Raw genomic sequence first — 15,652 nt, 5'->3', positions numbered from 1 at the left:
ATCTGGATAGAAAACTGGAAACCAGTATCTGCCCATAAAAGCCATCACAACTGAATGATGTATTACTTTTTATCAGTTTGAATTTCTGAATGATTTATGGCCACATGTTAACCAAATGCAATAGAGATATGAATGTTTCATCATTATTATGTAATTCAAAAATGTTCAAGGGGCTGATGTATGGAGTTAACTTATTTAGGATATTTGATTAGATTATCTTGGTCTCCTGAGAAATTAATTTGATAATTTATTATAATAACAGACTCTATTATAAGTAGTGAAAGCTAACTATTTTCTGCCTAAGCTAATTCAGCTTTCATTTGATGAAATCAATTAGATTATCTTTGTTCAACCTGGTTTTATTTAACGGATATATTTGTCTACTTTTTTATGACCAAAAGATGAAGGTGCTGAAACAAGCGGAGGGGTTTCAACTTTATCTGAGCATACCCATGAGAAGAGGTTTCTTTGTGTGTGTGTTTGCGTGTGCGCGTGTGTGTTTGAGTGTCGGCAGAACTGTTTCAATTTGGTGGGCTGTGTCTGAATACAGGCATGCTTTGTCATGCAGCATGTTGCCCACATGGCTCTTTGTGTAGCTGTCAGTGTGTTTCTACTTGTGTTTAAAAGCCTGTGTGTACGCTGTGTGTGAACTTTTCCTTAAGCCAACAATCTCCTGGTGGTGTTTTGTTTCTGGGTTATGTCATCTATATTTCAGTAAGTTCAGTTATTTTGATCTTGACTCATCATGGAGGGAAATTTGCTCAACATGAAGTCGAGCTTTTAACAGCTTATGAAAACAGACTCTCAGACGGCAGCCATTAGTGTTATTAGGTAATGGCTGCCTCATTGGTACAATAAGACCCAATGAGATTTTACTGTAAACTCTCCGAGCAGAGTATCCATCCATCCATCCATCCATCCATCCATCCATCCATCCATCCATCCATCCATCCATCCATCCACACGTCCGTCCATCCACTCGTCCATCCGTCCATCCACTCATCCATCCATCCGTCCATCCACACATCCGTCCATCCACTCATCCATCCATCCATCCATCCGTCCGTCCATCCACTCATCCATCCATCCGTCCGTCCATCCATCCATCCATCCATCCATCCATCCATCCATCCATCCATCCATCTGACCAGCCTTTTATCTCTAATAGATAGAAAGATAGATAGCCTTAGAGTTTTTATTTTTTTTATTTTGTGGTCATTTTGTATTTAATGAAACTTCCAGTTATGTTCATGTTTTCAAAGTGCTTAAAAATGAATTAAAATGAATATAATTTACATTTCAGCAAAACCTCTGAAGGAAAATCTGAACCATAGTCATAACTAACCATTTTACTTCAAAATGGATGAAAAAAATCTGGAAATTTCAAAGAATTTTGCCGTAGAAAAGTCTGTAGGAGCCTCGTGTAAAGGTCAGTTGCATGCCTGTATCAATGTAAGTAAAATCTCCTCAATCCACTTTACATGCCATAGTCTGTTAAATATATAATCTATTAAAAATCATATCCGCAGCCCTGCAGATTACATATTTCCATAATTGATAAGAAAACATTAACATGGTCTGTTACGCTGAGCTAGTTTATACAATTCAACAAAGTTAAGCAGAGCAAATAAAGAATGTGCAACTGTAGACCAATCAAAACTGAGGAGTCATTTTTCGTCTCGCCCAGCCGCTCCAAAGTGTTCCCTCACATGTATGATGAAGGCAGGATTCAATAATTAATATCACATTTGCATTCCTTCCACATAAACATGTTTTAGTCTCGTAAACAACTGTAAATCTGTAATTCAATTAAGAACTGCACTTTAACCGATCCCTTTTCAAGGATTTTAACCAGCACATAAATATCCCTGGTACCATTTAAAAATGATTTGAAGATTTAATCTATCGTCAGCTCATTCGTCCATAATCTGCAGTGCTGAATTAAACATGATGTATCTGCTCCGAGTGTGATGCATTAACATGCGAGGATCTTCCGTGAGCTGCTGGGGTTTATCGCAGCACCTGAACAATGCACACTTGAGTGAATGTCTGTCTGCTTTGGGCAGATAAAAGTGCGAGCACTCATGCGCCTCCATGACCTTATTATGTTGCGAGTGCATGTAGGATTTATCTGCAGGGTGTGCATCATCTGCAGCCTCTATGTAGGCAAACGCGTTTATATTAGCAAGGGGCAGCTGCTGGATAATTATTTGATATTTATCAGAGCCCGGCTCCCGTCAAACTCATTGCATAAATAGATAAGCAGAAGAAACGCAGCTTAGTCATATCAATGTTTCATAGCTTGCTCTTAACTGAGAGCAGCAACTTGTGCAAATCACGCTAAAGGTCAATTTCAAAATGGTGAAACGTGATTGACAGGTGCGTTCGCTGCCCCGAGCATTGTGTTGTTGCATTGCTAGACTGTACGCTCGAGTAACACCTTTACAGACTGGCATGTGTGAATACATGTCAGCTGAGCTTCAACATTAACCTTTCAGCATAAACTATCAACTAATTCAGTCAGCATTGTAGGAAGTCTGTGAAATGTGCCAACAAAAAACAAAAACAAAAAAAACAATGTCTGTTTGAATTTTTTTTTTCTTTTTGAGTGTGCAATAATTTAATTCTCTAACCTTTTCTAACTTTCTGATCTTTTCCAAACTGATCTAAATTCAGATGTAAGACCAGGAGTTTAGATGCTTGCTTTGCAGCCTCTGGTAATTGTTCTGTATAATTACAGTTAGCAAAAAAAACGGGGGTAACGTGCAATTATCCTCAGCTTGAGGAGACAGTGTTTGTGTACATCTGGGTACTTTTATCTGTCTGAGTGGGACGGGAAGTTTTACCTCGGTCTGCTCTGGACCTTTTACTTTCAGCCAGATTCTGAATACTTTTCTTTATCTATGACACAAGACCATATTAAATGAGTAATAAAGCGATAAGTAATTTGAAGCAGCCGTTTTGGAGCCATTGTGTCAGCATTTAATGAAGAGCAAACGTACAAACTACGACGAAAATGGTGCCCAAATTTCTGTTCACTGGAATAGATTAGTTTTCCAGTAGGTTGCTTCCATCTTATATGTTTTAGCTTTCAAACTTTCTGTATCATGGAGCATACTCAATTTGGAAACATCAGGGTTAAAGTTCAGATCTGAAATCGCAAATTATAGATTCCAACTATACACGCATACTGTCTTTACCAGGAGGCAGGTTTTCCACTTTATACCGGCATTCTTTGTTTTCCCACACATATTATTGCCCTGCTCTTCTTCAAGCTTCTTAGCTCACCCTCAAAAAGTCGGAGCTTGCGTGCAAATGTGCCCTGCAGCGTGTCTCTGGTCAGACATGGGAGACATTTGGAAAATCTTTAGAGCAACGAAGAATTTGTGGCTTTGATTACAATAATTTACTTTGTTTCATTCCCTCAAAATCAGGCCAAGAAGAGCCAGACATTTCTCTGCTCATCGTATTAGTAAGGAAAGAAAAGATTACATTTAAATTCAAGGCTTGTGCTGTCTAATGGGGAACCACATTTCTATCTAAATTAGGCTACATTACATTTACCAAGAGGCCACAGATTTTTAGCTGTTTTATAATTGCTAAATAAAATACCCTTCAGTAAAAATGTTTGTGAATTCAAACAGTTTTGAAGACTTATGACATCATGAGAGATAACCTAATCCAACAACCAAAATCTTTAACTCGAAGAGTGAGAGAGTTCAGTTTGGATTATGTTGAGTGACACATGACACAATCCACACAGACTGGGCTTTGAATCATTTTCCTTCGTTCATCTCCGCTCAGTTGGAGGAGCAGGTGTCCGCTGGGCTGCCTGTCAGTCTGCAGACAAGCTTGTTTTCTGTATGTGTGTTTCTTTGTGCAATGACTGTTTCTAATTAAATTCATGACTCCTCACTGTATTTTGATCCTGCAGTGAAATTAGAGTAAAATATCTTTTTGTATTCCTTGTATTCTTTTGTATTTTATTTGAGTGGAAAGTGTCTGCATTGCTAGTTTTGTTTTGTTTTGTTTGTTTGAAGCTCTTCATCCAATATTCAGTTTTAGTTCTCAACCATGAAAAGACTGCTGTCGCCGCTGCTTTCAACCCGTGGCTGCAGCATCGCCAATGTGGCTACAAAACTTAGACTCCGCAGCACTTAGACTACTATGCATTGTTAACAGAGAGAGACAGGGAAAGACAAACAGAGATGCAAAAGAGCTCAGGCAGTCTACAGGCCAGACAGCAGATGCTACACACAGATTTCAGCTCCATTAAATTGTCATTAAAGATTTTTCATAGACAGATTCTGTCAATACTAACTTCTCCTAATCAGTTCACAGCTTCAATTTACTCACATATACTGGAAGTTAAACATTTCATTTTATTTAGTATATCTGTACATTTTGAAAGGATTAAAAAGATAAGTGAATGATGAAACTGAGGGATATTTACTACATATAACATCCATTAATCCATCCAGCTGCTGTCTGTCAACTATAGAACTATATGCCTTGAACTTAGAGTCAACATAAATTTTTGAAGTTACATTGTTAAATGGACTGAAAAGTACACTTAACATGGAAAACTTGATTCTCAAACTGTGGAATTTGGGCATAAAAACATATAGGAACCCTGTTGCATCTTCTAATCAAGTCAAAAAGTGCATGCAATATAAAAACCTGCCTATGTGATATTTGGCCTTATTAGTAAGACTTGTCAAAGATTTTAATTGTGTTTTGACTAAAGCTGTATATTCACTGACAGGATATTTCATACAAGTATACATTTTCTTTTCAAATGCTAATACTGGTAATTTTGTAACCATTTTTAACATATACCATGGAATGTAAATCAGGTATCCCCAAGTGTATTATAAGCCCAAACCACCGGGCTGAGCAAGTTTTCTGGGGGAAACTTTGAACATCCTAGTAAAATTTTATTACTGCTATTACTAACTTTATATAGCTGCATTATTAGAGTAAACATACTTTAATAAAAACTAAACAACATAAAGCCAAAGTGGAAATAAATACTGCATTCAACCAAAAGAGAGAAGATATGAAGTCTGTATACTATATTGCCCTTTAGTCATCACTAGATTTAAATAGAGAAGTTGGGCACATCCGACTACCTAATGCAGTAGTTCACACTACACGATTTTTTGCCCCTTTTTTCCCCTTGCGACAATCTTAGAACGTTGGCCGATCTAAGATTGTCGCTGGTGATTTCGTAACCGATCATCCTGCAGTGTGATGTAGATCGTTGTGGCCGCTCCGATCTAAATCAGGGGTTTCCCTCGACTGGGAGCTTAACACAGCCTGTTGAATGTGACAGGTAGCCAATCAGAAAGCGAGGATTCTCCTCCTCTGAGGGGAAATTACGAGGGGAATCCCAAACAGCTGACACAGCGCAACCCAAAATCCAGCGGACATCGGAGATGATATGTGGAAACAACATTAATATTTATTCAACGTTTCATGCAAAGAATATAGAAATGACAAGGGGAGGAGTTGAAGCCAAATTGCTACCGTAGTTGATAAACCTGGTAACTTTTCACAAAGGACTTTACGCTGACTCTAGCCACATTCATCACAGGTGGATTCTAATAAAGCATTGATTAATGCCTGGTTTTAAAATTAGTTAACTGGACTTGTAGCCATTATTTTGTGCCCATGTGGCTGGACACCACATGGCACGACGAACCCGATCGAACCGTTATACCTAGGATTCCTGTCGGCTAATGGTCTCTCAGGTTTTGAAAATGGGCCGACAACTCTTTTGGTGTGCGCTGGGCATTACACTAAGGAAATAGGAAGGGAGGGTCAGTAGAGAGCACCGAAGTTGAGCCTTTTTTCATTCAGTGTCATCAAGAGAAAGAAAAAAAGGCCGGAAGAGACGATAAAGCCGATAATTAAAATGAGGTTGATAGGTTTAATTTATCGTGCAATTAATTGATTTATCGTTTATCGCGACATGCCTATTAATAATGCACCCGCTATAAGTCACATCTGTATCTTTTTCTGTTTTTGTAGAGTTTTCTTTCCACCATTACGTCGTCTCAGTTGACAGCCATGCGTGTCCTTAAACCCTCTGTGTATTTGGACATCCATATGCAATATTTGTTTCTGAAGCACTTGGACGTTTATCCTTTATAACCCTCTCTCTAACACAGCCCAGTCAGTCCCATAAGTAGGTGTCAAGTTCCCATAAAGCTTCTCCTGAACTTCCTGTCAGAGCTACAGAGCTGCTCTGTCATCAAAGCTCACTGCAGCAGTCAAATACTCAAAGTATTTATAGTGACTTGGAAAAGTATTCATTTCCCATTTTTGTCATTGTACAGCCACAAACTTCTATGTAATTTAGTGGGATTTTATGTTATAGATTTACACAAAGTGGTGTGCGATGGTGAAGTGGAAGGTAGGATAAAGATGAATGCCTCATAAAACCTTTGACAAATAAAAATCTGAGAAGGCTGACCTCAGAGGTTTGTAAGAGAGCATTATTTAACCGAGGCTGAGGTTCACCTTCCAACAAAACTACAGTTTTAGTTTTGTTGGCTTAAGTAAAGTACTGGTGTTTACAGATGCTCTCCATCCAGTTTGACATTTAAAAGAGTATGCAGCCGTTTTTGTTTCAAGATGTTCAAAGCTATCAGTTGTTCGGGCTTTGAGTGATGGAGCTACAAAGCATTTGTAAAGATTTAAAGTGTTAAGTTTCCATCTATGTGCTATTTTGTGTTCTTTCATTAAAACCCAATCAAGATTGTGGTTGTTACCTGATGCTAGCCAGTTGAAGGGGTATAAAATTTTTTGCAAGGCACTGACACGCTTATATTTTTCTGCTTAACTGCTCCTGAGGCCAAAGATTAAGTTTTCAAATTGTTCTTCCGAGAAGACGCAAGAAAATGTTTAAATCTAAAGGGCTTTGTTGGAAATTTAAGATCTTACAGTGGCTTATGGTTTCCTTCTAAGACTTCAAATCTTGCTGGCGAGTAACCAGATTATTTAATCCATTTAATCCATCTTCATCTAGACGCGGGGTGGTAAACTGGAATTAAAGCAACGCAAAGCATTAACGTCCACTTGTGTCACGCAACAGAAGTGTATTCCATCTTCCTGTGAAGTTTTGATGTCCAAACAAAAGGCTAGAGGTTAAACCACATCCTCATCTCGCAGCTGCTGGACCTTTAACACAAAACAATAGGGCTATTCTCCAGAGTTTCCCACTTTAACCTTTGATTACTTTTAAATACTGAGGCCTCAACATGGGAGTCGGCGGAGAATAAGGAACCGATTGGATATTGATTTGAAAGGTCAATCAATAACCGAGTGAAATGTGTGTGTGTGTGTGACCAGAAGACCACAGGTTGAGTTTTAATTCAGTTACGGTGACGTAAATTGCAGAGCAGGATATTTGTTTTGGAGGTCATACAATTGAGCAGGGTTGGGGACACCTGCTATTTGTTTGTTTGGGGCCAAAAAAAAACCCGCTGACAGGATATTTTTCTGTTTTTCTTTCAGATATTTCCAGGATCGCCTACTACACAGGTGAGCAACTGACCCGCAGACACAATCTGTGAGATCATCCAGCTGCTTCATTCACTCATACATAAGATAAAAAAATCGACATTCACAGCCTCAACAGATTTACTTGTTTCTTGCTAGAACTTGAGCTTGATTTGCCACATTTACATTAGTACGCTTTGTATGTATGTAATTAAAGTGTAAAGAAAATGAAAAGAATCTTAAAGAAGAAACATGAACATGGCAGCTTTGACTCCATATGATGGGAAGAAAATGTATTGGAAACATTTGTAAGTATGTTGAAGAGTTTAAGGTAGAGATTTTATCAACATAGATGTTCTCAAATGGATTTAGGTCTGAACATTGACTGGGACATTATAGCACATGAATATACTTTGATTTACACGACTCCATTGTAGCCTGTTTCTTCCAGGATTGTTCTGCATTCAGCACTCATCTTCTCCATTTTTCTCTGACGAGTTTCCTTCTTCCTAGTGAAGAAAGTTATCCCCGTGTACAGTGCTCTATATTTTCTGGCCAAAAGGTTTCATTTTGGTTTCATGCGATCAAAGCACCACCTTCCTGTACATCAGGGGTCCACAGCCCACACTGGAAGAGATGATTTATTTTGGGAACACGGAACCATCCGTTCCTGTTTTTCTGTACTTGACACATATGAAGATTTGCAGCTTGCAGGGAGCTGGGAGAGCAGCATGTGGCCCTGAGCAAAGTTTGTTATAGTTGCTATCACCTCGGCTATCCAGCAGACGTTTTCCCTTAAACTATCAGTTCATGCAATTAGTTAAAAATGTATTTATATTACATCATTACTCCATAACACTTATATTTATAGAACATCCTTATGGAATCAACACCAAGTTTATCAGCCAGGCGATGAAGTTAGAATATAACAAACATGGAAGAACAGGGAAAATACTAAAAAGCATATACATTTTATGAATGTTGCAAAAGCTAAAAACAAGGCTTGAAAATAAATAAAAGTGATATACTGGTCAATATGCTGGTTATTGATGCTCTGCACATTTTAGGCAAGTTGCTAAAGATTATCAAATAATTTGTAATACAGAAATGCAGTTAAATATAATAAATAATTATAAATAACAGTATAACTACAAGTTTCTAAGCATAATAATAATAATAATAATAATAATAATAATAATACTAAAAACACCTGATAATGTTGAAACTATCAGTCTAAACCAGTGGTTCCCAAACTTCTGAATCAAAGAATAAAACTATAATATTCTTTTATGTTAAAGTCCGGTATTTAATATGCTTAAAGTGTAAAATCTAAGCAGAAAAAATAATCCTAAAATAATCTTTTTCTTATTTTAGGAAGCCTTTGTCTTTAACTTGAAAGATTTTGTAAGAAATACAGATTTTTTTCACTGGGAAGTCATAATGGCAGACAAAAGTACAGAACTAAGGTGCTCTGTTTAAATGATGTACCAGATTGATAATGTTCTCACTCATGCTAAGAGACAAATAATAATTAAAAAACAGGAGTTTTGGCTCCGTCCCAGTGGAGATCTTCCCATTCATGGCAACATCCGGCCCCTCTGACAAAAGGCTTTTAATAGCCCCCACCAGTACACAAACACACAAACCCCCAGCTCCCCAGAAGATTTTCATAACAATGGACTAAAGCCCGAGATGGACCACAAATTATAGCAGAGCTGCACGTGCACACACGCATGAAAAGGCACAGTTTAATGGCTGCTCAGTTAGGCTGTCTGGAGACAATCCTGATTTAGGATTTTACAGGTTTGTCAATGATTGCTTAGCGATCGATTGAAGCTGATCCAGTTCTTTATCTGGGCTTAACTGCATGTTTAAGGACGCTAATTGTAAGAAAATTACTCTTTTTATTTTTTGAAAATACTTTTGTCCCAACATTTTGTTCATTCTGTCATAAACTCTGTGATTTATGATGTAACCTCGGCATAAACATAAAAAGAAAATTAGAAAAATGAGAATAAAACACATTTGGAAGAAAGAACAGAATGGATTTTGTTAGGATTCAACATGGGAGTAATGGAACAGAATCACTATCATAAAGCAAGTGAGTGTATTAATTAAAATATTTAATGTGGCTATTCAGATTTATGACATGACCGTATCCTATTGTTTTTTATGTTAATCATTTTTTGCTGGTTTGGGAAGAAATGGAGAGAAATCGACTGGGTTTCTGTAACATCTTGCACTTATTCATCTTAATTGTAAGCTTTTAAAAGTTATTATGAGGTAACAAAACTACAAACCCCATAATTAGAGGTGCCATCAATTGTCCAGAGATGAACAATGACCTGTTTTTCCCTTGATTTGTTTTCAACTGCTGAAATCAACATTTTCCCCTATTGATTAAATGCATAAGAACTAAGAATATAAATAACATAAATACATCAACCAATAGTATTGATGCTCTTTTTCTTTGTGTTTAAAAAAGGGACATGCTGCAATGCTTAAATAGGAAAAATAATTTCTTGTTGGATAAAAATTACTCTATCGATATTTCTGCATTATGACTTATGAGTTCAAACTTTTAAATAACAACAAAAAAAAAAGCTTTAAATAACAAAAAACATTTTGGCCAAAATCTAAATTTTCAGGTCAGTCTTCAAGGAAAGCCATAAGACTTGATAACCGGTCAGGAAGCGTAATCTAATCAGACCATCTCTACCCATGAAGGCAGCGAAGCAATAATTGTTGGAAGGAATTTTTCCCGGGACATTCAGACTTTCCTGGAAAACAGCTCCTCAAAATGGGTCATTGCATATTTAGGCAATTAAAATAAGAAAATTATTTGATATCCACTAGCAGCTCTTCCATCATGGAACAGTTACAGTTTGATTTTTAATTACCTACTAAAACCTAATGTCATTACTTGGTATAAATCACATCATATGCTGCAGAAAAGGGTTGAAGTTGAGTAGATTAGGTCACATTCTAGAGCTAAACATGATTAATTTCAGTTGACAAAGTTATATTTCATTTCAGTTATTAACTTTTTGTTTCATGTTTCTCAAAATATGAAACAAAAATCAAAATATCTGAAGAAAATCTTAAATTTTCATTTGAATTGGGATGGATTTGGGGGTTTCCTGCATTTCTAAGCAACCCGAACTCAGATGTGTACACTTCTGTCCTTTGCTAAATAAAATAAACTTTCCTGCATTGAAAATATGTATTTTACATTCTTTGACTCACTTTTATAAGCTTAAGATTAGAGATAAGCCTCGCGAGCAAGGGTGGGAGTGTTTTTGTGTCAAATGGAGAGGATCGAATTAGCATATTAATAGATGTTAGCTCCTCCTCCTCCTCCATCAGTCCCCTCTGGATGGAGCACTCTCATTCCTCCCTCAACTTTCTTTCAGTTGTGTTGCTCTGTCCTCGTTTTCCTCTCATTCACATGGAAACAATCGCTGTATTCCTCCCCACCTCTGTCTCTGCTTCCTTTGTTTAGGCGGCACAATCTGTCCTCTCACTTTCTGTTTCCGACAAAAGACTATAACTCAGTGTTTGTTTCTCTGTGAGCGCAGTAATTGCAGCTCCTTCTCTTTTGAGCACCAGCAGACTGAAGCTCCTCTGGATCAGTTCTGTATGAGCTGGATTTGGCTTTGTGTTCTCGATAAAGGAGGATTTTACCCAGCAACCTGGCGGATTTATTCTCTCCCCTGAGCAACAGTTGCTTGAAACTTTCACAGTAACCAAGACGAGGGAGGTCAAGCACAAAGCGTCGTATGAGTCTGAAAACCGACGATGTGTTTTCATCAGAGAAAAGACACTAAGGAGTAACTATGGAGCGGACAGGAAAGGAAAAGCATTGAAGTTTTGAGGGTCTCCAGGGAACCTTGTTGTTCTGTGTGAACTTTGGATGAAAGAAAAATATCAAGAGGACAAGTTTTGTTGAGCTGAAACTCTTCCTGGCTCGGCCAACTCTGGAGCATTTTCATGCTGTTTTCAACACTTCAAAAATGGGCCTTCTGTCGATTTTACTCCGTTGGAAGTAATATTTTGCAAACTGTTGTGTAAGAGCTACTTTACCCCTTCCAGGATGTATTTTTGTGTAAATTAGCGTTTGGATTATGTAAGAGCCTTCTGAAAGGCATCTCAGGATCCTGCTGTGCTTGTTTATTTGACTTCGGCACGTAGCGATGCGAGGCTGTGAAGCGCCGAGCTGCCTCTCCGTCCTCGGAGCAGACAGGCACAGGAAGGGGCAGACATGCGTTTCTATGGCGATGAGCGGCTGCAGTCCTTTCCCCTTGTGCTGGGACCGAGGTATGAGTGAAATCTCCTCACAGCACACACTCAGAAACATGCAGCAAGGAGCATGAGACCACTCACACACTGCGTGACATCTGACTCCATGGGAATAGGAGTTGGTATACCGGGAAAGCTACCAGTTCTTGCAGCAGACTGTGTGTTTGTATATGTCTGCATGTGCGTGTGTGTGTGTGCACACCCTCTCCAGTCCTCCCAGGTGCAATTACCTTCCAAAACGTATCCATTTTCTTCTAATGGAGGACAAGCACAGGAAGGAAGGAAGGGAAGCAGAACAATGAAACTTGAGGCAGATCTGAAGCTCTGCTTTCTGATATTGACGACAGAGCAACACGTTTATGTTTCCAGATGAAGTTTACAGGAAGTGTGTCAATGTCAGAACTTCTTATTCAGGATAACATGGCCGCCTGTGGTGCATTGTCTGCTCTGGTTTATAGCTACAGTAAGAGACTTGGCCCTGGCTGCGATTGCGTCGCTTCATTTCTTTCTGGTATCTTATTGTTCAATGTTTTGTTTTTGGACACTTACTGTACAGCGTTTACGTCAAAAGTGACAGGAAGGCCAGAGTAGGAAAACAGAAGCGAGGAGGACTCAGATGTGCAACGTTAGCGCTGGAACAATCTGGAGTTGACAGTAGATTTTACCGTTCAACCAACAACTGATTTACGACGATCATTCAATATTTGTTTAATTTATGCTTTTGTCCCCATGTACCTTGTTTCTTTGATACAAAACAAAAGTCAGCAAATATCCCTACTGCTGCTATAGTGATAGAATGAAAATATTCTACTATATACCTCTATATTTCTCTCAAAGTTTTTTTCCAGCAGCAAAATTTGACTTGTAAGTGAGGTTAAAGCACTGGGGGCTCATTTCAGCCAGCTGAACAATATGTCCAGCAACCAGCAGGGGAGGGGCAGTTCCATCATAATTATGTCAGTCTTATAACAAATGGCGAAAACAGTGGTCACTATGGGGCTCTTTAGTGTCCTCAGCTTTAAAGCCCGAGCCTTTTAACATTTTGTTGTACCGTGATGTTGCAAACTGATCCATGCCTTTGCCTTCCATCCAAACATGATTAGTGGTTTCATTTTTCTCCATTTTGTTTGTGTCAGATCATCAGATATTTTTCACTTTACTACTTACCTCAGAACATATGTTCTAAAGCACGTGGCAGAAATCACTTCCCGCAAAACACGTTTTTTTCTTGAACTTTTACAGACTTTTAAAGTTCTGACTTATCATTTGCCCTTTTCTGGATACTATTTTCCTAATTGTTCAACTCAGATATTTTGTACTTAAAGGAATTACAAATAACAAATAACTCCACCTCAACAGATTTTAAATTTGTATTAGAGTTATTGTGTTTTACACCTGAGGTTGAACTTAAACATCTTTGTTTTTGTTCTGGTAGGGTATTTAGAAACCTGAAAGTGTTTTAAAAAAGTGAAAATGGTTTGCAAAACATTTTTAAAAACGTTATAAACTGTATTTAGTGGACCATAACGACTCTTTATAGTCTGCTGACGTACCCAGATGAAAAATTCACATCAATTAAGAAGTTATTTTTTTATTTTATTTTATGAGTTTAACTTTTGAAAATTCTAAAACATGGAAAATTTTAAAACTTTACTTTTACTTCTTCCTTTAACTTACCTCAGCTTTTTCTCTTTGAACCCTGCAGAATATGACAGACACCTAGCAGCGGCAGTCTCAGCAGGGAAAACCATGGCAACAGCCTATATGGACCCCAACCTGAACAATGCCTTCCTAGCAGGCGCCAAGTCTCGGCTGAGCGCAGGGGGATCGGACCGCACCATGGCTGGTTCCGTGGACAGGGTTCTGAAAGTCTTCCATTACTTTGAGACCAACACTGAACACAGCTTCTGGTCATCCAACATCAGATACGGAGATGCGACTGATGTCAGGGTAAGACACGCATTCACCTGTTAACTCCTACAGAGAAGGCTTTTTGTTCTGGAGATACTTTAAGTTAAGACATGTTGCAGTTTCCCGGTGTATGTCCCACAAATGGCTGAACCAGTAGTTCTAACAAGAACCAAGCACAACCCAGTAGTCTTACAAGTAAGCCTTTAAAGTAAGTTTGAGGTTTGCAACTTGCACGGAGGTTTTTGAAATTAAGCTTACAGTCACTACATGTAGGTGGTGTGATGTAACAGGTTTCCTTTCCGAGGTGTTAATCGCCCTGTTGCATATAATCCACAGAGGCTTTCTTGTTGTTGGTGCTTCCTGGGTTTGACCTGGAAGTTACAGCAATTGACCAAAAAACAAAAAGTAACTGTATACATGAAAACATCTGCAGCAGGAAAACTGATGACAGTAATGACATAAAATGACTCCCATTATATTTTACTTCTAAGACTTGTTAGAAGTTGCTAACAGTTACTATCATTCAAACAGAGGAACCCTTGAGTAAAAGTAAATTGTTTTTTTTTAACATTCAGCTTGAGGCATGAATTCAAATATCACAACAGTTGTTTTAACACAACTTACCAGCTACAAACCTGCACCAGGAATTCCGTATAACACATCAGTCATATACAAACTAAAAAGAAGTGATCCAAGAACTGAGCCTTGGGGGACACCTGTATACATATATTTTTTGAAAGAAGGATTTACAACATAACATTAAAAGTTCATACTCTGAAGCAGAGTAAAAAGTGAACATTTTCTGATGTTTTTTGCAGCTTGCGGTCCAAGCTGTCAGCTCTAACAACAAAAACTCACCACAAGCAGCTTTTCTGCTTGCATGCATCTTGAGGGGCCAATTTTTGTGTTTATTTAAGCCGTATTGAAGCACGCTTTTCATTTGAACCATGACAGAAAGTACCTAACTCAGTGTGAATTGTTAGTGGTCATGCAGAATATGTTACTGCATATATCCGCCCCACTCTTCTCCTTTAATCCCCATCTTCTTTGGTATCTAGGTCAGAGCCCCCAGCCTTTTTCATGGCAACACGCATGGTTCTCTGAGCATTATTATGGACGTATGATGTCTGCCAAGTTGTTTGGGTAGGGGCCTCATGTTAAATCGCTTGGAGTCAAAAATGTACACAAACACACACACACACACACTTCGTGACCCGAAACAAAATGTAAGATGTGAACATAATCACCCTTGGAAGTGTTTGGTGGAGCAGAGCTGAATGTTTGGTTCTGTACAGATGTGCAGGTAGACTGAAGAAAAAAAATGGATAAACAGATTAGTTTAGCCTGGTAGACATTCCTACCTTCTAACTTATTTTTTCTGGTCCTTCATGAATGCAGGGGATCATCCAGAAGATTCTGGACATCAACAAGGTCCGTTGGACCTCATGCTTTGGCCTCCGACTCAGCAACAGCCAGTCCAGAGACCAATTGCACTGGCTCCACCCGGACATGGGTGTGTCCCACATCAGGGAGAAATACGAACAGGCACGGCCCAACGAGGAGTGGAGGTAGGACGGGTTGGGCAGGACAGGGGACCGTGTGATTAAATTCAGCCTCATCTCTTCTGTTTGGGCGACACGAGGCTAGTTTACTCAACTGTAATGATGTGGTGCGTGGAGCACCTGTGTCCAGCAAGACAAGCATGGGAATTACAGCCAACGCAAAAGGCTTACAAAGCAAGTTTTCCAGTATAACTGAATACAATAAGTTTTTTTTGGTTTGTTTTTCAACAAGAGGAGTGAGAACAGTTTATCTTTAAATCTTTTTGGCAACTAAAGTGAGTTCTGTCCACATTCATTGCAAATTTTTTTTTGTTAAGGTGTTTTTTTTTCTTTCTTTATTTTAATGTTAAAAAACAATTTTAATGTACCATATG

The 15,652-nt window shown here is 38.5% G+C and overlaps 1 protein-coding gene across 9 annotated transcripts in view; it reads left to right on the top strand.

Annotated features, from left to right (window-relative positions):
- LOC106958462 (focal adhesion kinase 1-like) overlaps nucleotides 1-15,652 on the top strand; it is a 73,092-nt gene that overhangs the window by 13,609 nt on the left and 43,831 nt on the right. For 5 of the 9 annotated variants that reach the window (XM_015050374.1, XM_015050405.1, XM_015050410.1 and 2 more), the window contains exons 1-3: nucleotides 10,896-11,823; nucleotides 13,511-13,755; nucleotides 15,115-15,284. In XM_015050374.1, coding sequence (XP_014905860.1) covers nucleotides 11,700-11,823; nucleotides 13,511-13,755; nucleotides 15,115-15,284 — 539 coding nt within the window. In that variant the 5' untranslated portion in view covers nucleotides 10,896-11,699. Of the gene's footprint in view, nucleotides 1-7,521; nucleotides 7,549-10,895; nucleotides 11,824-13,510; nucleotides 13,756-15,114; nucleotides 15,285-15,652 lie in introns of those variants that run through there. The other 4 variants (XM_015050425.1, XM_015050389.1, XM_015050416.1 and 1 more) reach the window with 3 other exon arrangements.

This window comes from Poecilia latipinna, unplaced genomic scaffold, assembly GCF_001443285.1.
Source record: "Poecilia latipinna isolate Pla-1442-1.1 unplaced genomic scaffold, P_latipinna-1.0 Scaffold49, whole genome shotgun sequence".
Classification (NCBI taxonomy): domain Eukaryota; kingdom Metazoa; phylum Chordata; class Actinopteri; order Cyprinodontiformes; family Poeciliidae; genus Poecilia; species Poecilia latipinna.
The sequence above is the reverse complement of the archived record's forward strand: the minus strand, read 5'-3'. Positions and strand labels throughout refer to the sequence as shown.